Genomic DNA, 24,732 nt, shown 5'->3' on the forward strand with positions numbered 1-24,732 from the left:
GCCCCCCATTGACTTTCAATGTAAAGTCTGGACGGATTCGTCTGAAGCTACTTTCACACTTAGAATTTTTTCAACAATATAATGCAGACAGATCCGTTCTGAATGGATCCCATCGTCTGCATTATATGAGCGGATCCGTCTGGGCGGATCCGCTCTGAACGCAAGTGTGAAAGTAGCCTAAGGCCTCATGCACACGACAGTTGTTTTTTGCGTCCGCCCAAAAACGGATCTGTTTTTTTCCCACAGATCCCTTGTAATAAATGCCTATCCTTGTCCACAAATGTGAAAAAAATAGGACATGCACTATTTTTTTTGCTTAAGGGAAACACGGACAACGGACGCGGAACACAAACAGATGAACTATCAGCATTTTTTTTGCTGATCCATTGTAATGAATGGGTCCCCATCCTATCCGCAAAAAAAAACGGAACGGAGGCCGAGACAAACAACTGTCGTGTGCATGAGGCCTAAATGGGATAGAATTTTCTGGGGCTAGTTTTGTACAAGTAGCTACATGTAATCACAGAGTGGTCACCAGACAAGCAGTCAAGTGGTTGCCAACCTTAAAGGTTGTCCTGTCAACTAAATTTAGAAGACTACGTCACTGACTACATCATGTCTAAGGGAGTATTGGGGGACATCAAGGAAAAGAGACAAAATAGAAAATGATAATATTGGGGGAGATTTACCAAGACCTGTGTTTTCTATGTTGGTCTATGTCGCCTGCTCTGCTGGAGGTTGTTCCTAAACTATGGCGAGCCGTAGGCTTTGTCATATATTGGGCACATTCCCCAGCAGTCCCTGTGCCTAATCTGAAATCTGTAACAGCTCTGAGCTGCCATAGATTTCTATCTTCATTTACGCCACAGGATAGGGGATAAGCGTCTGATGGGTGAGTGTCTGACCATGTGGGCTCCTGTTGGTCACAAGACCAGAGGCCCATGCTTCCCTGTTTGAATGAACCAGCAGTCATGCATGCGTGCTGCCGCTCCTTTCAGCGTCTGTACTCGGCTATCTCTGCCTGTCCCATAGAGTTGAATGGAGCAAGGTGTGTCTGCTGCTCCATTCTTGTGGGGGACCCACTTTTCCCCCTTCCCTTTAACTCTCTTCCATTTCAGTGGAAGGGTGTCCAACCATGCAGTGAATAGAGTCATAGATATTCCCAATGATTCCCGCAACATTTATTCTGTTGTCCCATTTTAATTTTAAAAAGATATTAGATTTGCATCTCATATACTGATTTAAATATTTAGAAATTCAAGCTTTTTTATTATTTTATAAAGTTTATGATGCCATAAAGTTTTTTCCCCCTTCGTTTATTTTAATTGTTGCGCAATGCATAAGAAGGAGATTTTAGTATTGTTTTGTTCTAGAATTAATTTGTATCACCCATAAAATATTCATCATTTTAAACCATATTGCAGCGAATGGGAGAGAATGGATAAAAAGACGACTGATAAGAAATACTACGCAGCATAAACAGTCGCGTATGTACTGCAAGGTCTTGCCAAAACCACAGCAGCTATGGCCGGTTGTAATCACTGCTCGCTATAATTGTATCTGCTGGCAAGAATCTCCATATACTGTATTCATTAATCATAAACTCCACTGACCTGAAAGTGCTTTAGATCATTAGCAAAAACAGAGAAAATGTATAAACCTCCTATGCTGCCAAGTCGATAGGGAAGATTTGGGGTTAAAACTGCATTCACTGGCCTTTGACCACACAATTTTTAAGATATTTTGGAACTATGGACAGTGCAAAGTACATTCGCACCCTACACTTAATGGGTTTGTATACTTTTGCAACCATTTACTTGTTTCTGCAATGTGAACATGCCCTTAAATAAACTGAAATGTAGAAAAACATTGAATTCCTCCTTACTAGAAAATTCTGAGCTGCTTGGGACTTTCATCAACTAGCTGGAACAGATAATAACTACAAAGACCAGCTCTCCCTCTGGCGGACTGAGTATTTCTGTGTATTACATGCACCACCCAGGGATGTCAATGAGAAATGTGTAATGCGTCATTTGCCCTGTGGTGGCACTGCAGAGGAATTGAACACTTGTTCCTAGGTTCCCCCACAGATGACATCCGATCGATGACGATCTCAGTAGTGAGATAACCTGTGAACAGCTTCATTTTAGTAAATAAAATGGTATTGTAAAAAGTATTGTAAAAAGTAGACAACCCCTTTGATAAAAGACTTCCCCAAACAACACCAGCACCCTTAAAGACTTTTATTGCATTGTACTCATTTTGAGCTAAAATCGTTTTTTCAGTTGGTCTTTATTAAAAATGTTGAGCCCCTTTCTCTGTAAAGCCTTAAGATTCTCTAGTAGCAGGCTCTGTATTTTGACTGTGCGCCATCAGGCAGCTTAGCTGATGGCTCCTTATCGCTGATTTCTGACCTCCTAAACACTCATAACAGCTCAATTCTTATCAATGGCTTAAATAAGTTTGTGACTTTTAGTAATTTAGAGATAAGGTTTATTAGATGACCTGCACAAAGTGAAAGTGGAAGTACGATTCAGACAGGTAGGCAAAGACTTAACCCTTTTGTGACAGAACGGCTGAACATTTTTAATTAAGACCAATTGAAAAAATAAATCTTTAGCCCAAAATGAGTAAAAATGCAACCATAAAAAAAAAAATTGCCCCCGATGGTGTACATAGCCTTTAAATATATTTTACATGCAGATTCTGAAAACTATGTAAAGGTGAACAGTACATCATATATAAGAGTTAAAGTTCAGAGGTTCTACTGCCAGTTTTTTTACAACCTGGTATTCTTATATGTATATATAGGATATAACTCACAGTACAGGGTTTATATACAAAGTGCATGTCATGGCCGCATTGTGCAGCACGGCCCCGCACCTATGTGCACATGTGCAGTCGCTTCTTAATGAAACTGGAAATCAGCTTCTGAGGTCGCTTCTGGAACTCTTTGAGGACACTGTGACTGTGCGTGATCTGATCTCCCTGTAGCCTGTCAAGAAGAGTCACGCAGACCACGGCAGCTGAAAGATATGAAGGGTTAGAAAAGCCGTTTACTAACCAGATACATCTACCATATAATATCAAAGTAAAATATAGCAGCAAAGATGGCGCCTGGGGATAAGGTTAATGTGTCCATTACAATAAGGGAGTCTTCACAAGCAGCAGATTTTGTTGTAGAAACTTTGTGCAACTGAAAATCAGTTATTATTTGAATGGGGTTATTTTGCCATCAAGCACGTGGATTTCTGCCAGGACCATTCAGATGAATGGAACTGATTGTCATAGATGTCTGCAACACATTCTGCCACACGAAGGCGCCCTTAGGCTGGGTTCACACCTGAGCGTTCTGAAACGAGCGCTCTGTATGCGCGATTGTACGGGCGTTTACAATCGCGCATACAGAGACTGGCGTTCACACATTGTCGCGCTTCCCAAATTTCTATGTGCGGGAACGGGCGACAAACGCCCAAAAAAAAGCTCAAGCACTTGTTTGAGCATCGGGCGTTTTACAGCGCGATCGTACGCGCTGTAAAACGCCCAGGTGAGAACCATTCCCATAGGGAATCATTGGTTCTTGCCTGTTGTGCGTTTTACAGCGCGTAGGAACGCGCTGTAAAACACTCAGGTGTGAACCCAGCGTAAGTGAACACTACTTTGTACCACTAAGATACATCCTATTAGGGTTAATATAATGGTCACAACACCTGGAATCCATGTGGTTTTACTGATCTCAACATACACAGTCGAGTCCCATTATTGTTACTACTTTCTACGTCGGCAGTGTGTAGATCATGAAGGAGGTCCCGTGTGGCGAGCTGGCTTGGTGGGTATTGTCTGATCGGCTGTCTGCACACATACAGACGTGGACAAAATTGTTGGTACCCTTTGGTCAATGAAAGAAAAAGTCACAATGGTCACAGAAATAACTTTAATCTGACAAAAGTAATAATAAATTAAAATTCTATAAATGTTAACCAATGAAAGTCAGACATTGTTTTTCAACCATGCTTCAACAGAATTATGTAAAAAAATAAACTCATGAAACAGGCATGGACAAAAATGATGGTACCCCTAACTTAATATTTTGTTGCGCAACCTTTTGAGGCAATCACTGCAATCAAACGCTTCCTGTAACTGTCAATGAGACATCTGCACCTCTCAGCAGGTATTTTGGCCCACTCCTCATGAGCAAACTGCTCCAGTTGTGTCCGGTTTGAAGGGTGCCTTTTCCAGACTGCATGTTTCAGCTCCTTCCAAAGATGCTCAATAGGATTGAGGTCAGGGCTCATAGAAGGCCACTTTAGAATAGTCCAATTTTTTCCTCTTAGCCATTCTTGGGTGTTTTTAGCGGTGTGTTTTGGGTCATTGTCCTGTTGCAAGACCCATGACCTGCGACTGAGACCAAGCTTTCTGACACTGGCTAGTACATTTCTCTCTAGAATTCCTTGATAGTCTTGAGATTTCATTGTACCCTGCACAGATTCAAGACACCCTGTGCCAGACGCAGCAAAGCAGCCCCAGAACATAACAGAGCCTCCTCCATGTTTCACAGTAGGGACAGTGTTCTTTTCTTGATATGCTTCATTTTTTCGTCTGTGAACATACAGCTGATGTGCCTTGGCAAAAACTTCGATTTTTGTCTCATCTGTCCACAGGACATTCTCCCAGAAGCTTTGTGGCTTGTCAACATGTAGTTTGGCATATTCCAGTCTTGCTTTTTTATGATTCGTTTTCAACAATGGTGTCCTCCTTGGTCGTCTCCCATGTAGTCCACTTTGGCTCAAACAACGACGGATGGTGCGATCTGACACTGATGTTCCTTGAGCATGAAGTTCACCTTGAATCTCTTTAGAAGTCTTTCTAGGCTCTTTTGTTACCATTCGGATTATCCGTCTCTTAGATTTGTCATCAATTTTCCTCCTGCGGCCACGTCCAGGGAGGTTGGCTACAGTCCCATGGATCTTAAACTTATGAATAATATGTGCAACTGTACTCACAGGAACATCTAGTTGCTTGGAGATGGTCTTATAGCCTTTACCTTTAACATGCTTGTCTATAATTTTCTTTCTGATCTCTTGAGACAGCTCTTTCCTTTGCTTCCTCTGGTCCATGTCGAGTGTGGTACACACCATATCACCAAACAACACAGTGATTACCTGGAGCCATATATATAGGCCCAATGGCTGATTACAAGGTTGTAGACACCTGTGATGCTAATTAGTGGACACACCTTGAATTAACATGTCCCTTTGGTCACATTATGTTCTGTGTTTTCTAGGGGTACCATCATTTTTGTCCATGCCTGTTTCATGAGTTTATTTTTTTACATAATTCTGTTGAAGCATGGTTGAAAAACAATGTCTGACTTTCATTGGTTAACATTTATAGAATTTTAATTTATTATTACTTTTGTCAGATTAAAGTTATTTCTGTGACCATTGTGACTTTTTCTTTCATTGACCAAAGGGTACCAACAATTTTGTCCACGTCTGTATCTCTCATTGCTGTCATGGGTAAAAGGGGAAATTTATCAGAGTTGCAAAAAGGGAGGATTATAGCCTTTCAGGCCAAGAATGGCAGTATTTCTGACACTGCGCAGTGTGAACTGTTTGCGTGCTCCTGTGGTGACTGCATGGAGAGTGAACAAATACCACCATTGTGAATAAGCGACGTAGCAACTGCAGAGCACCACGGGCCACTGATGTAACAGGCAAACGTTTGCTATGAAGGTGCACAAGGGTGGACTGACTGACACGCTACAGTGGAGCATCTCACCACCAAAAGGAACCAGGGGGCTACCAGACGTGTGTCTAACACAACAGTTCAGTAAACCCTACTGTGTATGGGGCTGCGAAGCAGACGGATGGTCCCTGCACCTCTGCTAATGAACTTGCATCGGCAGAAAATATTTAAATTTTGGCGGCAGTATCGGAATGGGACCTCCGCTGATTGGCAAAGGGTTGCCTTGTTCAATGAGTCACATTTTCTTCTTCATGGAACGGATGGACGTTGGCGTGTCAGACGAGAAACATCAGAGAACAAACACCCTGCAACCACTGCTGGAAGAACACAAGCTGGTGGGGGCAGCGTTATGGTCTGGGGAAGGTTTTCATGGCATTCTCTGGGCCACTCATCCGTGGATGGCACTCTCAACCGATTTGGGTATAAACCCATCCTTGCAGATCACGTAACCCATACATGCTGATCGTCTTCCGTGGGGCGGATGGGGTTTTTCAGCAATATAATGCGTCATGTCACACAGCTAGAACTGTCAAGTGCTACCCTGGCCTCTTTATTCCCCAACTGAGCATTTGTGTGACGCCCTCGATTGCCATGTTTGCTCTATGGACCCTCCTCACGCCCCTCCAGCAGCTGTGGGATGCAGCCAGCATGTCTCCAGATACCTCAGCAGGCGGACACCTGAACGCTGCTTGCAGCGTTCGGGTGTCCGCCTGGCCGTGCGGAGGCGTGCGGATCCGTCCAGACTTACAATGTAAGTCAATGGGGATGGATCCGTTCGAAGATGACACACTATGGCTCAATCTTCAAACGGATCCGTCCACCATTGACTTTCAATGTAAAAGTCTGGACGGATCCGCTCAGGCTACTTTCACACTTAGAAAATTTTATACAATATAATGCAGACGGATCCGTTCTGAACGGAGCCACCGTCTGCATTATATGAGCGGATCCGTTCAGAACGGATCCGCTCGAACGCTAGTGTGAAAGTAGCCTTAGGCTACTTTCACACTAGCGGCAGGACGGATCCGACAGGCTGTCCACCCTGTCGGATCCGTCCTGCCGCTATTTCGCTATGCCCCCGGACTGCCGCTCCATCCCCATTGACTATAATGGGGACGGGGGCGGAGCTCCGGTGCAGCACGGCAGTGCGCGGTGAGAGGCCGCCGGACTAAAAGGTCGGACATGCAGTACTTTTAGTCCAGCGGCCTCTCGCCGTACTGTGCCCCCGTCCCCATTATAGTCAATGGGGACGGAGCGGCAGTCCGGCGGCACGGTGAAATCGCAGGACGGATCCGACAGGGTTAACAGCTTGTCGGATCCGTCCTGCCGCTAATGTGAAAGCAACCTAACACTGACATGGAAAAGGACCTAGGAGTTTTAGTGAACAGCAAACTAAGCTGTAGAAACCAGTGTCAGGCAGCTGCTGCCAAGGCCAATAAGATTATGGGTTGCATCAAAAGGGGCATAGATGCCATGATGAGAACATAGTCCTACCACTTTACACATCGCTAGTCAGACCACACATGGAGTACTATGTACAGTTCTGGGCTCCTGTGAACAAGGCAGACATAGCAGAGCTGGAGAAGGTCCAGAGGAGGGCAACTAAAGTAATAACTGGAATGGGTGGACTACACTACAGGACCCTGAAAGATTATCAAAATTAGGTTTATTAACTTTAGAAAAAAGACGACTGAGGGGAGATCTAATAACTATGTATAAATATATCAGGGGTCAGTACAGAGATCTCTCCCATCATCTATTTAACCCCAGGACTGTGACTGTGACGAGGGGACATCCTCTGTGTCTGGAGGAAAGAAGGTTTGTACACAAACATAGAAGAGGATTCTTTACGGTAAGGCTGGGTTCACACGGGCATTGCGGGAAAAAATGCGGGTGCGTTGCGGGAACATGCACAACTTTTCCCTGCGAGTGCAATGCGTTTTAATGCGTTTTGCACACGCGTGAGAAATATCTGCATGTTTGGTACCCAGACCCGAACCCGGACTTCTTCACAGAAGTTCGGGCTTGGGATCGGTGTTCTGTAGATTTTATTATTTTCCCTTAAAACATGGTTATAAGGGAAAATAATAGCAGAATAGGGTTAAAAAAAATATAATAATATAACTCACCTTAATCCACTTGTTCGCACAGCCCGACTTCATTATTTCTTCGTTCTTTGAGGAAAAGGACCTGTGGTGAAGTCACTGCGCTCATCACATGTTCCATCACATGATACATTATCATGTGACGGACCATGTGATGAGTGCAGTGATGTCACCACAGGTCCTTTTCCTCCTGGACAGCAAAGAAGAAGACAGAAGAGAAGCTGGGCTGCGCAAACAAGTGGATTAAGGTGAGTTCAATTATTTTGAATTTTTTTTAACCCCTCCAGCCCTATTTTACTAAGCATTCTGTATTAAGAATGCTATTATTTTCCCTTATAACCATGTTATAATGGAAAATAATAATGCTCGGGTCCCCATCCTGATGATCTCCTAGCAACCATGTGTAAAAATCGCACCATATCCGCACTTGCTTGCGGATGCTTGCGATTTTCATGCAACGCACAAGTGATGCGTGAAAATCACCGCTCATGTGCACAGCCCCATCGAAATGAATGGGTCCGGATTCAGTGCGGGAAATCTCGCCCGTGTGAACCCAGCCTAAGAGCAGTGAAACTATGGAGCTCTCTGCCTGATGAGGTGGTGATGGTGAATTCACTAAAAGAGATCCAAGAGGGGCCTGGATGTATTTCTGGAGTGTAATAATATTACAGGCTATAGCTACTAGAGAGGGGTCGTTGATCCAGGGATTTATTCTGATTGCCTGATTCCCCTAAAGTGAGGAAAATTGGCTTCTACCTCACAGGGTTTTTTTGCCTTCCTCTGGATCAACTTGCAGGATAACAGGCCGAACTGGATGGACAAATGTCTTTTTTCGGCCTTATGTACTATGTTACTATGTAACATATACATTTGTTCATAGGAAAAATACCTTTAAGTCCACATAAATGGCACATGGCAGCGAAGACTGAAGATTCCATCTCAATGTTCCTGACTCCAGCATTATACGCCCTTTGCAGATACTCGCATTTTTCTTCTTTAGAAAATGAGCAGAGCGCTCCATCCAATCTCCCCTGACCTTAGAAATAAATTGCTTTTTACCTCTCTTGTCTGTATTTCATTACTCACAAACAAACAAGCAATTATTTTATTTCATATGAGTCATTTCTGCCCTGCAGTCAATGCTTACTACTATGAGGCTTTACATTAAAAAATAATAATAATAAGTGAACTCCTATCCATCCCAAAGAACAAGTATTTTAATAGGAGAACGTTAAAGGGAAAACTGCTGACAGCACAAGTTAGGGGCTGGAGAGAGCAGGCCCAACAGACAGTACATGAGCTTGCTGAGCTTTTATTCTCAGGAGTAGCGTAAATATAAACTTTTATTCTGCTTGGATTGGCTCCTGAAAGTGCCCAGAAGGCGGAGCTTCATTGTGAAGTGCTCTCTGCATTGAGCTGCTTCCTTCCCTTTGCTCTGGATGACAGCTGTAGCATCCAACCAGGAGATCACTACTCCTATCATTCAGAGTGGAGGGGCTGTGAAGCAGCTGAATGCAGAGAGCAAATCACAGTGAAGCTCCGCCTCCTGGGCACTTGGAAGAGCAGAATCCGGCAAAATAAAAGTGTATATCTACTCCTGCTAGGATAAACGCCACACAATGTATGTATCAATGCTCTCTCACCAAGAGGTACACTTACCAAAAGTAGCCTCTGAGAGCCTTTTTATAATCCAGTGAAAGGAGCACCTTTATGCCCTCTTGTGGCAAGACCCGGTGTCTAATCAGACCACACCTGTAATTATTTACATATCTGCCTAAGAAATAACCAACCGCATGCTGAGTTTTGCAACAATCTGAAATTTCTGTCTGGGTGCCTTTCTTTTTGTCAATAAGTGTATATTAAAGGGGTTATCCATTATATCAGACCTCACAGAGTGAGACCTTTGGTGGTGATCATACTTACTTGCATCACGTGACCACTTGTCATGACACAAGGGGAGAAGATCACCGCTGTTGCCAGCGATTGGCTGCAGCGGGCACGTGCCCTCCGTCAACAGGATGTTGATATTAACTCTCCAGGGAGATGAAGAGTCGGAATGTGGAACGAGCAACAATGGGAACCAGGTAAGTAAGGTCACCAGCGCGGGTTGGTCACACTGGGAGGTCAGATATAAATGTTGGATAACCCCTTTAAGAAATTAATTAATTTATTAAAATGATATGGATATTTACTTTAAGCAAGCTGCTCTTGGACTGACATAATAACCCCGTCAGTGCTGGTGAGGCATCTGCTATGATGCCCTTAGGAACATTGTAAATGAGGAGATGTTACATCTCATATTATGTATCCAGGCGAATACCAACAGTATATGAGAGATTTTTCTGGACACCTACCTTCATAGAAGTCATAGGTGCACATGGTGTGACCAATAATACTGGGGAAATCATCGATCTCTTTGCTGCAGTGTAGAAGACTTTCTGCAAGTTTGTGGTCGAGCTGAGTGTTCCTGATAACCACCTTATCTAAAATAACCTGCTCGAACTGCGGTCTGAAAAATGCATCCACCGCAATATCAGTGATCACAACCGTCCCTGGTTCAATGCCTGCAACACATACATTAGTGCGAATCAATACCGGATCGATGCGGCAGGAGCGATGTACGAATGGGCCGTAACCCTTAGTAACCCTCGTGTAATTAGCCGTAATAAATCAAGTGCTCTGGGGACAAACAGAAATATTATATTACTATGCAAACATTATGCAAGGAGTCGTCCTCGTAATAATGATGATGAAAATGAATGATGTCAGGTCACAACACCCAGTTATCAAGTTTAACCAGTTCAGCGCCAGGGGATATTCACTCTTCTGGACCAGACACAGTTTAGCCCCTTTTGATATGTGTAAGTTTAATGACTATAACTCTTTAATTGTTGGGCTAGTGTGATTTGCTTTTTGGGGCTTTTTGGGGGAATTAGGCTACTTTCACACTTGCGGCAGTGTGATCCGGCGGGCAGTTCCATCGTCGGAAATGCCCGCCGGATCCGCCGATCTGCCGCTGACTGAAAGCATTTGCGAGACGGATCCAGATCATATGAGTCATCCGCTCACAATCCCTATACAATATTAGACAGAGCGTAGGGTCACTAATGAACCAGTCCAGACGTATATTACATGGGCAGCCATTCATTGCCTGCTGATCCCAGCCGATTGACTCGATCTCTTAAGATTAACTTTTTAAGGTGTTGTCTAAAAGTAAATTTTTTACATTGCGGTCATTAAACTCTATATATCCAACTACAGCTCTCAGGTTATGCAATATTAAGGGTACAGTCACACGACCATATGTGTTTGCGACCCGCAAATTGTGGATGCACAAAACATAGGTACCGACCAATGATAGATATTTTTGGTCAGCGGACAAGAATAGGACATGCTTTATCCTTTTTTTGCGGGGCCATTGAAATGAATGGGTCCGCACCAGTTCTGCAAAACTGCGGAACGGATGTGGACCCAGAAATACGGTCTTGTGAATGGACCCTAAAGGGGCATTCCTATATCACTAGGATATTCCATAAGAGTCACATAGGTCTGGGTCCCATCCTTCTGGAACAAACTCTTATCTCCAGAATGGGGTCTCCAAAGTGCAGGACAGTGCAAGCGCTGCCACCCTCCATTCACCGTCTCTTTCCGTCAGTCCCATAGCAGTGAATAGAGACTTGGGCATGCACAGTGCGCTCTCACTCGGCTATTTTTGGAACTTCCCTCGCTCCTGCACTTTGGGGGCCCCATTCTGGAGATAGGAGCAGGTTCCATTGGTGGGATCCACACCACACTATCTGATATTGGTGGCATATCCTAAGGATAAGATAATATGTGGATTGTAACAAGTGCAACACTATGGATGTATTTCCATATTTGTAATTTTTCAGACTCTCCATTCCACCTAGCAGTGGCAGTGTGTATGGTGCCATTGGCGGTACTTCCACTCCAAGGATTTCTCTTGACGATCCTGCCAGAAGTTTAGAAGTCACTGAAGCAGGTGTGGACCGAAACGGACACTCCGACTCAATGCTGGAGGTTTTCTTATATCATGCAAACATATTTCCTCCAATATATCTGTGTCTGGGTCTTGTTGATGCATACAAACGACCAATATGTTTGAGTGGGGATCCTTACCGATTCCTCCCGATGTCCCGATGCGTATAATTGTCACATCTCTGCACTTGGCATGATGAAGAAGCTTGATGAGTTCATGTAACATTATGGAGATGGAGGGGATTCCCATTCCATGCTGAGGAAATAGAAATCTTCGCATTAGGAACTAACGCCTCTATATAACCATCATGCCTGCATATAAATCAGGGGCGGACTGGGCCGGGGGGCAGGGAGGCAATTGCCCCCCAGGCCGCCCTAAATAAACGGCCGCTGGGCCGCCCGTCTAAAAAAAAAATATATTTTTTTTAATTCTTCAGGGCCGCACCGCCGATCACCACAGGCGGCGCGGCCCTAGATCTGGCACTATGGGGGGGGGGGGGGGGGGGGGGCGGAGATCTGGCACTATGGGGGGGGGGATCTGTCACTATGGGGGGGAGATCTGTCACTATGGGGGGGGAGATCTGGCACTATGGGGGGGAGATCTGGCACTATGGGGGGGGGGGAGATCTGGCACTATGGGGGGGGGAGATCTGGCACTATGGGGGGGGGGAGATCTGGCACTATGGGGGGGAGATCTGGCACTATGGGGTGCACTATAGGGGGAGCTGGCACTATGGGGGGCACTATAGGGGGAGCTGGCACTATGGGGGGCACTATAAGGGGAGCTGGCACTATGGGGGGCATTATAGGGGGAGCTGGCACTATGGGGGGCACTATAGGGGGAGCTGGCACTATGGGGGGCACTATAGGGGAGCTGGCACTATGGGGGCACTATAAGGGGAGCTGGCACTATGGGGCGCACTATAGGGGGAGCTGGCACTATGGGGGGCACTGTAGGGGGAGCTGGCACTATGGGGGGGCCTATAGGGGGAGCTGGCACTATGGGGCGGGGTACTATAGGGGGAGCTGGCACTATGGGGGGGGGACTATAGGGGGAGCTGGCACTATGGGGGGACTATAGGGGGAGCTGGCACTATGGGGGGGACTATAGGGGGAGCTGGCACTATGGGGGGGACTATAGGGGGAGCTGGCACTATGGGGGGGACTATAGGGGGAGCTGGCACTATGGGGGGGGACTATAGGGGGAGCTGGCACTATGGGGGGGACTATAGGGGGAGCTGGCACTATGGGGGGGACTATAGGGGGAGCTGGCACTATGGGCGGGGACTATAGGGGGAGCTGGCACTATGGGGGGCACTATAGGGGGAGCTGGCACTATGGGGGGCACTATAGGGGGAGCTGGCACTATGGGGGGGCACTATAGGGGGAGCTGGCACTATGGGGGGCACTATAGGGGGAGCTGGCACTATGGGGGGGACTATAGGGGGCTGGCACTATAGGGGGGGCTGGCACTATGGGGAGAGGGCTGGCACTATTGGGGGAGCTGGCACTATTGGGGGAGCTGGCACTATTGAAGGAGCTGGCACTATGGGGGCATTTCTTACTGGCACATTATGGGGGGGCACCATGGGGGAGAGGAGCACTATGGGGGTAACTGGGGGCTCTAAAGGGGCTTTTTTTTTAATTATTGGCACATTCTGGGGGGCACTATAGGGGAGAGCAGCACTATGGGGCATCTGGTGCTACTATAGGGGCATTATTTGGGGGCACTATGGGGAAGTGGGGGCTCTAAAGGGGCCTTTTGTATTGGAACATTATGGGGGGCACTATGGCATTTGGTGGCACTAAGGGGGCATTTTTTACTGGCACATTATGGAAGGCACTATAGGGGAGAGCGGCACTATGGGGGAGTGGAGCACTATTGGGGCATATGGTGGCACTAAGAAGGGGCATTTTTTTACTGGTACATTGTGGGGGAGAGGAGCACTATAGGGGCATCTGCTGGGGGCACTAAGGGGCATTTTTTTACTGGCATATTATGGGGACACTATGGGGAAGGGGGAGAGGAGCAGTATGAGGGCATTTACTGGGGCACTATATAGGGGTATTTTATACTGGCATACATTATGGGGACATTAGCTCAACTGCGGGCACTAAGCGGGGGTATTTCATGTACTGTTATATTATAGGGAAAATTAGTACTACTAGGGGGTATTATGGGGAGCTTTACTACTACTAGGGGCTATGAAGAACATGATTACTAGGGCACTATAGGGGCATTATTACTACTAAGTGTGCTCTGGCAGAGAATTATTTCTATTGGTGGGATTTTGGGGAGCATTGTTACTTTGGGGGCACCCTGGCATAGTATCAGCTTAGCACAATTACTTTTGGGGGACATTATCTTTATACTATTAGTGTCTGGGCGCAGTTATTTTTTAGAGCGCTGTGTGCCAATAATTGTTTAAGGGGGCACTATCTGTGTGGTAGTAGTATTTCCAGGGGGACTGTTTCTGCAGTATAGTATTGGGGGTGGCAGGAAACTAATGTCTGTTTCTCAATCTCTGCAGTGAAGGGAGATGGCAGAAAAATCATCATGGCGGTCTGGTCTGAATGGAGAAGATGAGGAAAGAGAACGTCTACAACAAAGGTGACATCACTGGATGTAAGAGGTATGTGGCGCTATGTAGGAGAGGAGATGCTCCGGCTCCTCCTCCTGCCATTTGCAGAAGGAGGATTCAGAACTGGGTGAGGATGACGAAAGGGGGCAGCAGGCCACGGGCGGGTGGCAGATGGTGGGGGGAACCACAGGCCTTGAGCAGGATCAGGGTAGGGAGGAGAGCGGAGGAGCTTCCTGGCTGTAGCTTGTTATATAAGCAGGCAGTGCAGCCAGGACGGCCTGCCCTCTCCGTATGATGTGTAGAGACAGGCCGCAACTATAAAATGTCAGCTGTACAGTGTGTGTTGGGAGTGGCCAATTATATGTAGGAGGGGCTTTTAATGATGGGCGGGGCTAAAATGGGCCACTTGACTAGATTTGCCCCCCAGGACTAAGGCTGCCAGTCCTCCCCTGATATAAATTCACGCACCATCCTGTAAACCAGGGATCGGCAACCTCCAGCACGCCAGCTGTTGTGCAAACTTGCTAGGACTCCCATAGAAGTAAATGGAGCATGCTGTAGTTTCACCGCACGTGGAGCGCCAGAGGTTGCTGGTCTCTGCTGTAGACACAGTCACTCCATGTCACCTCAGACACCCACAAATCCGCACACACCCCTCCATATGGACTCCATACAGTGGCGTACATACAGGGGTCGCAATTACGACCGGCCCAGCACTCCAGGGGGCCCGGCCGCCGATGGACCCCCTTGGCCCCTGCTGTCAGTGTTCCATCTAAGCTGCGCGGGTGGGCGACCGTGCAGCAATTATTGTAGCCCTGCTCACAACTTTATAATCCCGCTCAGCCACATCGCGCCGCTCAAGCATCTGACAGTGACAGTGTCAGAAACGTGGCATGCAGACTCGTCGCCGCGCCGGCAGCTTGAGCCTAACATCTCTCCCTCCATCATGCGCCTCCTGCCCCGTCTGCCGGCTCCTCCCACTTTATGAATGTAGCAGGCAGGGCAGGAGGCGCATGACGGAGGAAGAGATGTTAAGCTCAAGCTGACGGCGCGGCGGCGAGTCTGCATGCCACCCTAGTTAGTAAGTACAGCAGGGTTTGGGCTACTTTTACAAAGATTAAGCTTTGCATGAATATACTTTACAGCTGTGTGCGGGGCGGGTGTATTAGAGTAGAGTCACTGCACCGGCACTGCCGCGAGTGTCCCCCCCTCCTCCCTCCACACTAGAAGGCACTTATGGGGGATCTGTGGATGGAACTGTTATGGGGGATCTGTGGATGGAACTGTTATGGGGATATCTGTGGCTGACACTGTTATGGGGGATCTGTGGATGACACTGTTATGAGGGGATCTGTGGATGACACTGTTATGAGGGGATCTGTGGATGACACATATATAGCCTAAGATGCTATATATGTGTCATCCACAGATATCCCCATAACAGTGTCATCCACAGATATCCCCATAACAGTGTCATCCACAGATATCCCCATAAGTGTCATCCACAGATATCCCCATAAGTGTCATCCACAGATATCCCCATAAGTGTCATCCACAGATATCCCCATAAGTGTCATCCACAGATATCCCCATAAGTGTCATCCACAGATATCCCCATAAGTGTCATCCACAGATATATCCCCATAAGTGTCATCCACAGATATCCCCATAACAGTGCCATCCACAGATATCCCCATAAAAGCGTCCTCCACAGATCCCCATAACAGTGTCCTCCACAGATATTCCATAACAGTGTCCTCCACAGATCCCCTATAACAGTGTGTTCCACAGATATCCCCATAAAAGCGTCCTCCACAGATCCCCATAACAGTGTCCTCCACAGATATCCCTATAACAGCGTCCTCCACAGATATCCCCCATAACAGTGTCCTCCACAGATATCCACATAACAGTGTCCTCCACAGATATCGACATAACAGTTTCCTCCACACATCCCCCCATAACAGCATCCTCCACAGATCCCCGTAACAGTGTCCTCCAGAGATATCCCCATACCAGTGTCCTCCACAGATATCCCCATAACAGTGTCCTTCACAGATCCCCCATAACAGTGTCCTCCACAGATAGCAGTACAGCAAGATTGTCAAAATCGTGCTGTCCTGCACAAAGCGGTACTGTTGGGAGGCATGTTGGGTGAATGGTAGGGGAGGTAGTGGGGCGGGGGTGGAAGCAGGCTGGGGGGGGTGTTAGCAGCGGGTTTGGGGGGGCCCATGGATCAGTTTTGCATCGGGGCCCCATGAATTGTGTGTACGCCACTGACTCTATACCTCCATATCAATCTACACAACACCATAAAGACCAGCGATGGTCATTTTCTGCCAGACAGTGGGTGTTTCTGGGAGGTTTTGAGGGTGGTCTGGGTAGGGTTATAAATGTGGGTCTCAAATGTGGCCCTTGACTCCATCAGAGGTCCACGCCTAATAGGAAAAAAATCTGCGTCTAAATTGACATGTGGCTGTTCTTTTCTTTTTGTGGATTTCACAGCACAGCTAAGAGCAAAACAAGGAACAAGACTGGTGTCGGCAACCCCCGGCCCTCCAGCTGTTGTGACACTACAACTCCAAGCATGCATGGAAAAGTTCTGTCCTGTCTGTCCCCATATAAATATTAAAAGACAGTAATTTCACCCTGGAAGTTATTGATTGTGTCTGTGCAGTTTGTTATCTTGCATTTTTCAATAAAATGACCCTCACACTAATAGACAGCACAGGCCCGGCTTTGTACATGCTGTATCTGTCTGTGCCGGCACAAATATCAGTTACGTCACTTCCATCTCCGTCCAGACCCAGCTCCTGGTGTATGAAGATTGCAAAATCCCTCATCCTGTTTGGACTTCCACCAACGCAGACAAACTGCAAGAGAAGATTTTAGAAAATGGGGGTAGTAGTTAATACCATGCATGAAATGAATGATCCTGCTGTTAAGTATTGCTCTGTTCAGATTTTGCTGTTTGGTACCCACAAGCAGTGATGGCCAGTTTCTCATTGTTCGCCCGCGAACATATGCGGGCTGCCATATTTTTTCACAAGTCCGGCGAGGCACAGGTAAGCCCTTACCCGTGCCTGTGCCGCGAGCCGGTCTGAAAACAAATGCGGTCAGCTGGAGCAGGCAGTTCTGAGAACAGCCCGATGAAGGCCCCCGGTGGCTGTTCTTGGAACTGCCTGCTCCAGCTGACCGCACTTGTTTTCAGACCGGCTCGTGCCCAGGCACAGGTAAGGGCTTTCCTGTGCTTCGCCGGACTTGTGAAAAAAGATGGCAGCCCGCATATGTTCGCGGGCGAACACGGCGAACTGGCCATCACTGCCCACAAGGTGTTATAGGGAGTCCTACTGGATCCCCACAGCCTTGCATGTATAATCTCTATTGGAAATAAATGGAGCAAATTTCCATAAGGCATTCCTATGTAAAATAAATTAGGTGCCAATCACGCCAACGCAGACAGAAAGCACAACTGACTTCAAAAATCCCCCTCATTATAAATTCCCCACACAGTGCTGCATATGGTTTACGACTGGTGCAATTAACAGATCCTGCCTATAGCAGTGGAATACCTGCCCTAGAGGCATATACTGCAATGGGGTCTGTGGTGAGAGGGGGCCCGGCACTAACTGCTTCCCTGCTTCCGGTCCTACCCATACCATACCTACAGCCGCCGCTAAGGAGAACCACTGCACAACTTCTATAGGTCCCACTGAGTTGTACAAGCTGTATAAATCCATGGGCAGTTAGCTCCCCCTTGTGGTGGCTTTGGGCAGCCAGATTTTTTTCTTTTCGCTGTACGACTATGTGATGCAATATGGGGGATTTCATGGGGTCTTTTTGTGAAAAATGCAGATCTGATCTCTATAAAAACATATGGTGATATTGTGGTGGCTAGTAGCTTTAATAAAAAATAAACTACATTTCGGGGAACTATTCTAAGTTTAAAGGGGTTGTCTGATTGTGATAAAATTATAAAGGAATGTATATTCAGCCATTTCATTCCCCGCTGCTGCCATCACTGCTCCGATCCAGCATGTGGCTGCAGCTATGACGTCATCTCCTTGGCTGTGCACCCCGGACACTGCTGCAGTCAAGACCCAGTGGGGGAAAAATACGAAGCAGCAGCCGTGGAGGCGCCGGTGGTGAAATACCCGAGTATGTGTTCTTATTTTATTATACGACAATTGTAATTGGCTTCAGTGACAGATTACGGTGGGGTCGATAGCAGAACCCCATCCTTCTTGTGAGGCAAAAGGAGAGCCTATGCCCCCTCTTCCAATGCCCTTGGCCACTTCTCTGCTGCCAGTTGCAGGGCCTCGTGCACATGACCATATTTTTCATCTGTGTGATATCAGAATTTTCTGTAGCTATCACACCGACCCATTCATTTCTATGGGACCATGCGCACATCCCCTTTGGATCCATGTGACTGTTCCGCAAATCATAGAGCGCTTCCTACTCTGGTCTGAATTGCGCTCAAGCATAGTCATTTCTATTGACGAGACAGTGGAGTGCACATGGAGGGTAGCCATGTTTTGCGGATCCGTGGTTTGCGGACCAGAATACAGACAGTCCTGAAGGTAAAGTTTGCTATAACACTTCTATTTAGGTAGAGAAATCAGTCGTGCATCCTTTTCAGATGGCATCGCAGACCCTGAGGTTGTTCCTCTGAATTTTTCCATTACTGCGCACTGCTATGAATATTCAGCCTGCGCCGAAGTGGGATTGAACAGCTGCAAGCTCTATGGGTGTTGTAAATGCCGACGCCGCGTCGCTCTGCTCGTCGTTTTCACTGGATTCATGCAAATGGTGAACCTTAAGGTTACGTGACCAGTCCTCCGAAATAAAATGCTGACTAACCACTTTCCATTGCTACGCCTGCTCCCGATAATAACTCGAAATCCATGCCTTCCCTTTACATAATACATGATAAAATTCTGTCTGTCTGCAGCCACCACTAGGGGGAGCTCACTGCAGCTACTTGTATAAATCCACATACAAAATCTCCTTGTATTTCGCTCCTAATTACATGGACAGCGATATAGTAATTACCTTCACGTCCCCAAACATAGCGGGCAGGTCATGTGTTCGTGTTCCCAAGTCAAAATGGTAGAGGATGTCTTCTGATAGCAGGTCCAGATGAGGATTTTTAACATATCCAAATCCATTGCTGAGGAAGAGACAAATGTCTCCTTATAGAATATACTATTGACTTATAGATGATCACATTCCAGATATTAAAGGGTTTCTGTCATCAGAAAAATCGTTATGTAGCTGGCTGACATTAGTGATGTGCTAATGTCAGCGGAACATAACTGTATGACATATCTCCCTGCCTGCCGCCGTTCGCGCTAACTGCGCCTAATACTAAAATGGACGGCGCGGGCGTGGGATTTGTGGGGCACGGAGGAGACGGAGGATGTCAATCACCTTTACAAGGGCGTGCCAAACAGTGAGAGGACGGAGCCTCTAGGTGCTGCAGCGACGCCCCCCTAGGCTCATTTGCATATTATAAAAGTCATTGGCGCGAACGGCGGCGGGCAGGGAGATATAAGTCATACAGTTATGTTCCGCTGACATTAGCACATCGCTAATGTCAGTCAGATACTTAACGATTTTTCTGATGACAGAAACCCTTTAAATTATGTAATGTAATAGGTGCAGCATGACAGCATGACAAAACAAAATCTTCTTGTGAAGGGTATAACGGTGCCCTATGCCAGTCAGGAAAATACGCTTTCAAGGGCTAAAATCCTCGTAAAGCAGGGAAGGGATAGGATGGGGTTAAAAAAAATGTAAAATTAAAAATCAGGGCTGGTTTCTATTGATGCCCATAGTGCCCAAAAAGAACCACAGAGTGCCCAAATAACATCACTAGAATCATTATGAGCCAGTGGTGCCCCCACCCACTCCAGTTTTCACTTATATTTTTCCATGGCGTGCTGTTGCTCATATCAGAATCTGAAATCAGCAGGTTCTCCTATTCTTCCTGACCAACCCATACATACATACGCACACTTGGTTCGGCCGAGTATGCAGGTGTTCTGGAAAGTGAGAGGGAAGTCAGCCACAGCCAGACATCTCTGGAATTGGCTTATCTCCCCTGAGAACAAAAAGATCAGACATCTCGAAATCCAAAAGCCTGATCCCTTTCCCCTTCAACATCTGAGAAGTCAGGGCACCTCCATGCACATTACAGGACCGTCCCATCCTGCCGAAGTCAGCAAATGTGGGCATATTAATCTTACCTGCATGCAGGGTTGTCAACCCAAATTTTTCTTTTTTCTGGATAACTTATCCTAAAATCACAGGCAGCTACCATTTTTTTTACAGACAAATTGGAAAACCGTAATGAATGATAAAGATTATAAGTAAAACATGTTTATAGCTCAATATATGGAGAAGAACTCATTACCAGCATTTACTGGGAGCTGTAAAAAGATGATAATTACCACCAAAATAATCAAAATATTCAAGAACCACCAGCTTCAAAAAAATCACAGACACATCATTTTTTTTTTTTCACAGACACGGGAAAAAGTCACCTACCCGTATTTTTACGGACTGTCCAGAAATTTCTGGACGGTTGGCAACCCTGCATGTATGGGCACCTTATTTCTCTTCATACACTGTTGGCACTCCCCATTTCTATCCACATACAATTCCTTGGGCCATCAGAGGAAAGGATTCTGCTAGACCTTAGCCTCCCTGCTTTATAAGGGGCAATATTTTACAAAGGACCCATTATTGTGTCAGAGCTTGGGCCTACTGGAGGATCCTCTGGTGGACCAGTCCGAGCTGGCCACGTATAAGGACAACTCAGGGAGATACCGTGGCACTGGCATCAGGACTTAGGACAGTCATGATTCCCAGGCTCTTATAGCGCATTAAGCTTTTATTCTCTATTATCTGCTTGTCCACATCCTGCACTTACTTTACATAATTGTCCCTTTCCGGCAAGTTTGAGCTGCTGTTATCTGCTAAGATTGGCGCCATCTCTGATCCCGGACGCTGTAATAGGTTCCTCAGGTCTTTTCCAACTGATGCTGCAGGTTATAAACTTCAGCTGAGGAGAAATACTGCCCTGACGTCACCAGGAGGGAGGTTCTTATAAGGGAAGATGATGTCATGCGGGGAATGTCGTTCCTAAGCCTCTGATTGGCTCTTCTTGCGGGGGCGTTGTCTGGGTGTATTTGGTAAATACTGGTTACTGATTAGTCTTTGCTGAATGTCTGGGATTATTTACAGCCTGCTGGTAACTCATTACTGTACTAAATGCCTTGGAGTGTTTATTTTTTTTGAAAGTTCTGATTATTGTAGAGAAAGGGTGAGAATATGTAATAAATTCTGGTTATTGATTCCTGGAGCGAAGGCTGAGAAAATGTAGTAAATGCGGGTTACTGTAGAAAGCGAATTTAATAAATGCGCTTCCTGATTGAGCTAGATACCTGCCGGGGGGACACCCCAGGAAAAAAATACAGTTTATTACTACTAGTTCAGATCCTAAGGATTCAGTGCATGTAGGGGTGTAAACAGGTCCAAAACTTAGTTTTTGGGCCCCCTGCCAACACGTAGAATCTAAATACGGCACGCAAAGCGTGTTCTCCCCAGATTTCTGATTAAGTGGAAGAATTTTTTAATAATATTAAAAATTATCACCGCCTCTCCCGCTTTATTCGACTTCTATTTTGGAAAAAGGGGAACAGGGGCTTCATAAAAATGGTGAGTATTCTGACCAATGTATTTACACCAGACAAAAAATAATAATAATCTCTGCTTCCCTTCACACGGTAAATTTTAAACCTGGCTTTCTGCAGTCATCACGTGGGGGAGCTCAGTGCATAGAAATTTATGCAGTTATCATTGACTTCAATGGAAGCTATAAATAATATTTTTGCACTGAACTCCCCCTAGGGGCTGCTGATGGAAAATAAAGTAACTGTATCAGGAACAGGAGAAGCAGTTCAGTTCGGGCCCCCTCCCCTTGGGGGGCAGTCGTGTGGTCTGCCTCCATGGTAGGTACCCCACTGGGTGCATAACGTACAGATTAAAAGGTAGAAGTCATGCTTTTCCCCCCTTCCGCAGGCACTGTTCCAGGCATAATACAGTGACATAGGTGGCTGAATTCACACAGGTATAGGATACTGAACAGAGGCAGCAGCTGACTCCTATCTCCCCGCTGACAGCACCACTGTGTGTGTGAGTCAGGAGAGACGGCTATTGAATGTGTAGGGGCACCTTAACCACTTCAGCCCCGCTAGCTAAAACCCCCTTCATGACCAGGCCACTGTCACAACCAGACAGCTGAGAAGCTCTGACAGAGGCCTTTCAGAACCTCCCCCTTGAGTTTCTTTGTTGTGGTATTCAGTTACTCATCTCGTTAGCCTCTCTCAGCTGTCATGTGTTGGACTAATTGCTTCCCTTTAAATTCCTCCCAAGAATGCTTTTCTGGGCGGCTTATATTTCTTCCTGGAGTGTGTGTGCATGCTCATCTGGTTCTCCTCTCTTCTACAAAGTTAAGTGTTGTACATTTACCTGTTATTTTCTGTTTGCTGGATCCCAGGTGACCCTGACTCCCTCCGTGTCTTGTGTAGGGAGCTGGTGGTCGTGTCCCCTCACTATTGTAGGGTGCTCAGGGGTTATATAGTCAAGGTACGTGGATATGCAAACCTCCACCATTCGGATCTTTGCATAGGCTGAGCAGCCAGGGAAAGTGCCAGGTCTTCTGCAGGGTTCTCCCTTTTGTTCCTTAGCTTTTGGATCCAGCGAGTCATTTATGCATGTTGTTTTGCCTTGTTTCCTGTACACCGTCCGTGACAGCCACTTTTTACACTTCTGCACTACACTACTTTCACCGTTTATCGCTCGGTCATGCAACTTACCACCCAAATTAATTTTACCTCCTTTTCTTCTCACTAATAGAGCTTTCATTTGGTGGTATTTCATTGCTGCTGAATTTTTTTTTGTTATTAATCAAAATTTTACGATTTTTTTGCAAAAAAATGACTTTTCACTTTCAGCTGTAAAATTTTGCAAAAAAAACGACATCCATATATAAATTTTTCGCTAAATTTATTGTTCTACATGTCTTTGATAAAAAAAAATGTTTGGGCAAAAAAAAATGGTTTGGGTAAAAGTTATAGCGTTTACAAACTATGGTACAAAAATGTGAATTTCCGCTTTTTGAAGCAGCTCTGACTTTCTGAGCACCTGTCATGTTTCCTGAGGTTCTACAATGCCCAGACAGTAGAAAAACCCCACAAATGACCCCATTTCAGAAAGTAGACACCCTAAGGTATTCGCTGATGGGCATAGTGAGTTCATAGAACTTTTTATTTTTTGTCACAAGTTAGCGGAAAATGATGATTTTATTTAAAAAAAATTTTTCTTACAAAGTCTCATATTTCACTAACTTGCGACAAAAAATAAAAAATTCTAGGAACTCGCCATGCCCCTCACGGAATACCTTGGGGTGTCTTCTTTCCAAAATGGGGTCACTTGTGGCGTAGTTATACTGCCCTGGCAATTTAGGGGCCCAAATGTGTGAGAAGTACTTTGCAATCAAAATGTGTAAAAAATGGCCTGCGAAATCCGAAAGGTGCACTTTGGAATATGTGCCCCTTTGCCCACCTTGGCTGCAAAAAAGTGTCACACATGTGGTATCGCCAAACTCAGGAGAAGTTGGGGAATGTGTTTTGGGGTGTCATTTTACATATACCCATGCTGGGTGAGAGAAATATCTTGGCAAAAGACAACTTTTCCAATTTTTTTATACAAAGTTGGCATTTGACCAAGATATTTTTCTCACCCAGCATGGGTATATGTAAAATGACACCCCAAAACACATTCCCCAACTTCTCCTGAGTACGGCGATACCAGATGTGTGACACTTTTTTGCAGCCAAGGTGGGCAAAAGGGCACATATTCCAAAGTGCACCTTTCGGATTTCGCAGGCCATTTTTTACACATTTTGATTGCAAAGTTCTTCTCACACATTTGGGCCCCTAAATTGCCAGGGCAGTATAACTACCCCACAAGTGACCCCATTTTGGAAAGAAGACACACCAAGGTATTCCGTGAGGGGCATGGCGAGTTCCTAGAATTTTTTATTTTTTGTCGCAAGTTAGTGGAATATGAGACTTTGTAAGGAAAAAAAAAAAAAAAAAAAAAATCATCATTTTCCGCTAACTTGTGACAAAAAATAAAAAATTCTAGGAACTCACCGTGCCCCTCACAGAATACCTTGGGGTGTCTTCTTTCCAAAATGGGGTTACTTGTGGCGTAGTTATACTGCCCTG

The 24,732-nt window shown here is 46.0% G+C and overlaps 1 protein-coding gene across 2 annotated transcripts; it reads right to left on the reverse strand.

Annotated features, from left to right (window-relative positions):
• Nucleotides 1-350: 350 nt before the first annotated feature.
• On the reverse strand, nucleotides 351-21,505 carry UPP2 (uridine phosphorylase 2). Of its 2 annotated transcripts, XM_044304806.1 has the most exons (7): nucleotides 21,369-21,505; nucleotides 19,487-19,604; nucleotides 17,146-17,304; nucleotides 11,991-12,105; nucleotides 10,208-10,417; nucleotides 8,743-8,889; nucleotides 351-3,026 (listed from the first exon to the last, which is right to left on the reverse strand). In XM_044304806.1, the coding sequence occupies exons 1-7, from the start codon at nucleotides 21,428-21,430 to the stop codon at nucleotides 2,884-2,886; spliced, it is 954 nt and encodes a 317-aa protein (XP_044160741.1). In that variant the 5' UTR covers nucleotides 21,431-21,505; the 3' UTR covers nucleotides 351-2,883. The 2 variants fall into 2 exon arrangements, with proteins under 2 accessions (XP_044160741.1, XP_044160742.1); XM_044304807.1 differs by lacking the exon at nucleotides 8,743-8,889.
• Between the last annotated feature and the right edge of the window lie 3,227 nt (nucleotides 21,506-24,732).

This window comes from Bufo gargarizans, chromosome 8 (genome assembly GCF_014858855.1).
Source record: "Bufo gargarizans isolate SCDJY-AF-19 chromosome 8, ASM1485885v1, whole genome shotgun sequence".
NCBI classification, from domain to species: Eukaryota; Metazoa; Chordata; class Amphibia; order Anura; family Bufonidae; genus Bufo; species Bufo gargarizans.

Coding starts and splice junctions, on each gene's coding strand:
- UPP2 (XM_044304806.1), bottom strand. CDS start 21,430: ATGGCGCCAATCTTAGCAGATAACAGCAGCTCAAACTTGCCGGAAAGG. Junction 10,418..11,990: donor CGGGACATCGGGAGGAATCG/GTAAGGATCCCC, acceptor TATGTGTTGCAG/GCATTGAACCAGGGACGGTT. Junction 3,027..8,742: donor CCATTTATGTGGACTTAAAG/GTATTTTTCCTA, acceptor CATATCTTTCAG/CTGCCGTGGTCTGCGTGACT.